This window comes from Manduca sexta, chromosome 24, assembly GCF_014839805.1.
Source record: "Manduca sexta isolate Smith_Timp_Sample1 chromosome 24, JHU_Msex_v1.0, whole genome shotgun sequence".
NCBI lineage: Eukaryota > Metazoa > Arthropoda > Insecta > Lepidoptera > Sphingidae > Manduca > Manduca sexta.
The window spans coordinates 6,992,067-6,999,091 of record NC_051138.1 but is presented as its reverse complement, the minus strand read 5'-3'; the positions used below and the strand labels follow the sequence as shown (position 1 = coordinate 6,999,091).

The 7,025-nt window shown below is 30.2% G+C and overlaps 1 protein-coding gene across 2 annotated transcripts in view; it reads left to right on the top strand.

Annotated features, from left to right (window-relative positions):
- The window catches only part of LOC115453734 (TBC1 domain family member 23), a 53,344-nt gene that overhangs the window by 42,777 nt on the left and 3,542 nt on the right, over nucleotides 1-7,025 (top strand). Inside the window, exon 2 of one of the 2 annotated variants that reach the window (XM_037442519.1) lies at nucleotides 6,732-6,910. In XM_037442519.1, the coding sequence (XP_037298416.1) occupies nucleotides 6,882-6,910 (29 nt within the window). In that variant the 5' untranslated portion in view covers nucleotides 6,732-6,881. Of the gene's footprint in view, nucleotides 1-6,434; nucleotides 6,931-7,025 lie in introns of those variants that run through there. The other variant, XM_037442521.1, reaches the window with a different exon arrangement.

Sequence of the window (7,025 nt, the reverse complement as noted above, 5' to 3'; positions counted from 1 at the left end):
ATTAAAAGGTGAAACAAAATGTATGAAAAATGGACCTTAAGCTATAACCTTAAGTAAATTATTAAAAGTATCACTGTCTTTCACATTGTTCGACAATTTATTAGACAGCTGTGTGCACCAGGGTCGTAGCTTAGCGGGGGTGAGTGGTGGTGGGCTACCCTAAAATACTAATGCAATACCTTAATAATCAACTATAACAAACTAAACATTTTCCATTTCTTATAACGAAGCCTAACAAACTAGATGCTTTTTAATTATATATTCCATATGTGGAATCCTCTAATGAATGAGTCCTCTAAATTGCTCAGTAACAATTTGACATCGTCGGAGAATTAATGGACTTCAGGATCTTTAGGTCATCAGCAAACATGAAAGGTGTGGAATGATGCAAGCAATTGATAATGTCATTTATGAACATATTAAAAATAACAGTCCCAAATGGGAGCTCTGTGGGCACCCAGAAGCACAATATGATGGAAATTGGAACTAAAACCATTAAGAACCACATGGTAAGTGCGACCAGTAAGATAAGATTGAAACCATTCATACATGTGCCAAGAGTACCCATACCGGATAACTTCTGCAGCAAGAGTTCGTGAAAAACGTTGTCAAAAGCCTTACTGAAATTTGTATATATTACATCAGTTTGCATGTTATTGTCTAAGACTTCTGAAAGCAACTCAGTAAAAGAGACCAAATTAGTGCTTGTTGAGCGAAATTTAACAAAACCATGTTGGTGTTCAGTTAAAATGGTTTGAAGTAAGCTTCCAGATATGGAAATACTACAAATTCAAACATTTTTGCCATAGTAAAAATAGAAATCGGTCGATAGTTGGACATTAATGTGTTATTGCCCGACTTGTGTATCGGCACCACTCTAGCTACCTTCCATTTCTTTGGAAAAATTCCGGTTTTCAGTGATTTTTTATAGATTTTACAAAGTGGACTAGTCAGATTTCTTGTTCATGCAACAATAAAATTTGGTGGAATATTGTCTGGGCCAGAACCTTTGCTTATATCAAGAGTCTTAAGTTTACGTGAAACTTCATTAAGTGTGATGTGCAACGACGTAAAACTACGAGTCCAAGTCCGAGAGTAACTCGCACAGCTATCCATGAAATGATAAGAAAAATTCGGGTTAGCATCGACATTCGACTCCATTAGTATCTTTCTCGTACACTGATGCAAAGTGCGAAGCAAACATATTACATATTTCAACTTCTTTGGAACTAACTTGATTACCATCGGACATCGAAGCTGGGAGAAAGCAAGATCCTCTTCTTTTGGCCTTGATGAATGACCAAAATGATTATAAAATTTTTAAATATTATCTTCTATACTTTCAAGATAATGTATTATAACATTTATTTAATAAGGATCTGCAACTCTCTCTGAGTAATTTAAATTCTATTCCATTTAACGGGTTCTTAAAAAATTTATAGCATTGCCGAAACTTATTTTTTCTCAACATACATATGAGGTTGCGATTAAACCCAACCGGATACTTATTACTTCTTAGTTTAAATTTAGGTACATAAAGTTGGATAGTCTCATGTAAAATACCGTAGAATTTAGTGAGCATATCATTGACGCCGTTGTGACCAAGTACCTTTTCCCAATCTACATTATCGAGATGTTTCCCAATAGCATCGTAATCGCCTTTCGTATTCTCGCATCGTATCTATGGGCGCAAATTTATATTTAGTGATTATATTATTATGAAAAAGTCTAGAATATTAAAGAATGATATTTAAATAAGTATTTACAACCGCAATTCTGTTATTTATTAAGTTTCAGAATAAATTAGAAACTGTATTGACTATTTGAGTGTTTGGAAAATAATGGATATTTATTTATATCATTATTTAATTGTTTATGTAATCTAAACGTCTATTATAACCTACGATTTATTGTACAGTAATTTTAATTATTTTTCTAAAAGGAAGTTGCAGTTAAATTCACTATGACTCAATTGGATTATATAAAGCCTGGTCATTTTAAATTCACTTCACTTGTGTTCCAAGATCAAGAGAGAATAAACCAACCAATATTAAGTTTGTGTTTTCATTATAATGGACTCCGAACACGTGGATACTGGCTTATCTCCGACATATCCATAATCAGATTTCTTTATTTAATTTCGTTACCATATCAATCAATGAATCAATTCATTTATTTTGCAAATATGGGTACCTTAAGTATTAGGTGGTGTATTTTATAACATAGCGTCTTACCATATTTAGGCGAATGACGTGCAAAAATTACAATATAAAGTTAAGCTAAAATAACAATTTAATATTAATATAGTATATTAATATAGTATAGCATTAGGTAGGTATGATAATATAATATAATCTATCACAGTTGTTACAAATTGTTACACAAAATTATTCCTGTAAATATTCTCTTATATAATAATATGTCTTATCAATTAAAAGGTTTTTAATTTACGTTTAAATATATCTATGTTTTCTATGTTTACAATACAACTTGTAATTTATTATATTATATTCTTGGACCCATGCAGATACCGCTCTTATCTAATAGAGCTGTATTGTTAGGTGGCATTTTTATTTCGTTTGCTATAATATTTAGTGTACATAATATATGTAGGTTTCTTTTTACAAATATTGAAATTTCGTATATAAATAAACTAGTTAATGTAAGAATTTTTCCTTAAGTTCCTTCCAGTTTTAAGTTGCAGTACACCTGGAGCCCTAAAAATCGTATGGCTTCTGCCTGTAAGTGATAATTTATAGAAAGCAATTTAGTTGCTGACCTATTCTTGAAAATAATAATTAAGATAATGATTTCTTATATTTACGCGAATGTTAGACATTGAAATTAAACTAATTTTCGGATTCTATCGCGGTGTTCGTATTTTATTTTCTCCCGACGTTTCGAAGACTTTGCAGCCTTCATGGCCACGGGGGATCATGACCATGAAGGCTGCAAAACGTCGGGAGAAAATAAAACAGCTCCGAAATAGTTTAATTCAAAAATAAGATGTTTTACTTTAAATTAATTTATAAATGGTTTTCTGTAAGCCAATTCACAATGTCCTCTAATGCCTTATTTACTCTAGCCTCTAGTAATAACTGAGTTTTCTCAGAGAATAGTACCGTACTATCATCAGGAAATAAAATTATATCATCATTACTGATCCTTTTCCTTTCATGTTTCCAATAAATCGTATTCTGTGATTAAATTAACCACTTTCCCCAACTTGAAATTGGCATAATGTACAACAATTGTCATAAAAAAACCTTAATATAATATGTTAAATTGCCGTATTCTTGTGAAAGTATTGGCCAGAATATCAATTTCTTTGGGCCATTTAATTAAATATCTTTAAGCTCATAACAGATTAAATAATCATACCATGATTAAAATCGTTCATTTATTAATTTACTAATATATTATTTATATTATTAACATTTCAGGTCAAATTTGCAGCCCAAGTTTTTAGCCGGCAAGTGGCTACATCACTAGAAATCCAGATGAAGTCTCTGCTATCTCCTCCAGGATCATGATTACATAAGTTTAAATGAAGACATTGGAAATGGTTTGTTCACAGCAGAAATTCTTCTTTTTATAAATAATTTGTTTGATAGTTTAAATGGTTTTGGTCATTATGGGAATAAGTTAAAACATGCTCTTTCATATAATTCGGAGCACATTGCATTCTGGAATGATGCTGTGAAAAGCTAGCTTCAATGCGCTTTGACGCTTCCAATGAAAGGGAAAGGAAGCCTTTATCACTGAAGCATTTTGAACATAATATAAAAACAATAAAACATTTGTGGTCAGATCTGCTGAGAATTGATGGTGTTAAATTTTTAAGTCTTAGACGTCTTAATCAAGATCCGATAGAAAACTTTTTTGGTCAAATAAGGGCACATGGTAATTTTAGTACAAATCCTAATTGTACTCATTTTGTATCGGCTTTTAAAACCTTGTTGATTAACAACATTACTACCGGTAAATCTTTATACACTAATTGTTCTGATGATGATGACAAAATGTTGGGAACATTAAAACATTTAGTCAGCCACCAAAAATATGGTTCATACACTGATAGTCTTCAATGTAATGAAACTAACTTTATAGAAATTTCTATACCTAACGAGAATATATTCCAACATAAGTCTGTACCATATATTGCTGGTGCAGTTTGTCGTTTTGATGTCCAATTTGAACTGCAAAGATTGTGATAATTGTACAAAAGCACTATTATCTCAGAGAGTCATTTCACGAATTAATTAATTTAAGAGAATATAGTTCCAATGTAGATAGGTTATGTTATCCTTCTAATAATTTTAGTCAAATGGTCTGGCAGAGTATTTACATTATTGACAAGATGATGCCATTTCTTTGCAGTGTTTATATTTATTCTGACTTAATAAGTAATTTAATAAAATATATTGACACTACTTGGTACAACTGTAATATTCACAAAACGGCTGTTATTAAAGCTTTTGGTCCTACATAGTTAGAATGCAAGTTAAGCAGTGGTGTATTAATTTTAATAATAGAATGAATAATATTGATTCAAGGCCTAAAGATATAGAAATGGAAACTCTAATCCGTGAGAAAGTCACAAAAGGATTGAGTTATAGATCACAAAGAAGGCGTAGTTCCTAATCTCACTTAATTAAAGTTCTTCATAGTATTTTGTCCACAATTATTACGATTTTTGCAAATGAAATTGATGTTTTTTAAAGTGTATTACCCACATTTTTGTGGTTTTAAATTAGCTATTATGCTTTCTGTTTATTGTATAAAATCATAGTAGTTTTTAAAATAATCTTCATTATGGTGACTGTTAAGCAAATAGTTGTTAAAATCTTATATACATAATTATGCTTGTACAACCTAAAATGAGCCTACCAGATAATTGTCAAGTAAATAAATTACATTTCTACAAAAGTATTATGTGTATGTTTCCCAAATTGTTCATATTTTTATTGATTTACATTGTGCAGAATTAGTAATTTTACCTTTAATTTAATATTATATTTTCATTATAATGTATTCAACATTTTCTGTATTTTGTAGCATTTTTAGTAGCAAATGTGCCATTATATGATATTGCAAAATGTTAAATTATGCATGGAATGCTTTTCGTGAGAGAATAATCATATTCAAATAAATTCTTAGTTTTGTGTTGTTAGATTAGTTATTATACCTAATGCATAGTGTATAATAGTGAATAGCTTAAGTATGGCTCTTTATATTGTGTAAAATTATAGTGCTAGTCTTCACAATTATCTTAATTTTGCTAACTGTTAAGCAAGCCGTTGTTAAAATCTCATATGCATAATTATGCTTGAACACGGTAAAATAAAAATGTTTATGTTTCCAAAATAGTTCATATTTCTATTCATTTACTATGTACAAAAATATTAATTTTACCTTTTTATTTAAAATCATGTTTTCAATATAAAATATCTAACATTTTTGTCCTTTGTAGTAATTTTTCTTTCAAATGTGCCACTAGTCAGTCATTGTATTGTCATTATTTTTAATTTTATGTAAATTGTTACTGTTAAATTTATATGCAATCCAATTTTGTTTCTTGTAAGTTATTGTTGATTTATATGACAAAATATTAATAAGTGGAAGACAACCAAAAATCATGTTGTTGCATTTGCCTTTATAATATTGAATTGTAATGATGAAAATTAAAATTATGTTGGTAAATGTAAGCGGCTGAACGGTGTGCACTATTTATGTATTTGCTTTATGCCAGTCCATGTTTTTAATCCGTGCACCACCTTATATAAGCTATGTGACTACTTTGTATACAACATCTATAAAAAATATTTGGTAATTGATGACAAAAAAATAAGCCCGGAGTTTCTTTCTGCCTTTCTTCTTCGGGTAGTCATCTCTTAGGTAGCTAGTGAAAGGCTGGTGGATTAGCTAGGTAGGGGCCTATATTGTATTCTTCGACGGCGAAGATCGTGATGCATTCCTTTTATTTTATTAAGATTATATCATATACCTTTTGTCCTGTCGGCCCGAGCTGACTTCTTTCGTTTTTTTATCCTTTATATATCAATTATTTTTTAAATTTTAGCGTCTGTAGTGACTCAGTGGTTTGTTCATTAATTTATTTGATTTGTTTTAAACGTATCATAAGTACAGCAATAACTTTGTTTACCTATATTTTATTTTATTGAACAGAAAATGCAATTATACGGGCTGCAATTTTAAGTAAAAATTATTTTCGCTGGCTATCGGTAGATTCTGAAATTATGGTAAATTGGGCGTGAAAAGTAATGAAAACATTACTAATAAATCTTTATATTTAGATAAGAAAAGTTGTTTTATTTTATTTGTCAATATTTTAAATGGGTAAACACGTGACACTACATTTACGCCGTGTACTCACTGTAGCAAATCGATAACCGATTTTTTGTATTAGTGTGAAACCAGCCTAAGCACATCCTTAATTATTTAAAAATCGGTATATTCGGAAAAATATCGATTTTCAATACGGCTACGTCTCTAGTACTACGGCCATATTTATTTTTCAACATAACCTGTGTGTAAGTGAGAATAATAAGGGTCATAGGTTTTTCACCCGGGAAAGAAAGAGAGTTCCAACTATTCATGAATTAATTGTATAACATAATATAGACATGAAACGCATGCTAGTGTGGGTTTCCTTATCGTGTTAAAATCAATGTATGAAGTTAACCGTCTCTCTAGTTTATTGGTCTCTGGTAGTAATAACGAGACGTGATTGCTGTTGATTACATTTTTTTTGAAAATTACGTGTTCGCATGTTGTTATCAACAATTTGATTATTCACAGTTTATGTATTGTAGACTAGTGTACTCGTAATTATTTAAAGCTGATCACGAAAAAAATCAATGGCTACGGAAGAGGAAGATACAACATGGTAAATATATGTATTTTTAGGTAAATGGGAAATTCTATTCATGTCTTATGTCTTTTAGGTAACTCTGAGCATTTACAGTAAAACAGTTTAATTATTGAGTGCGTATGTTTTATTT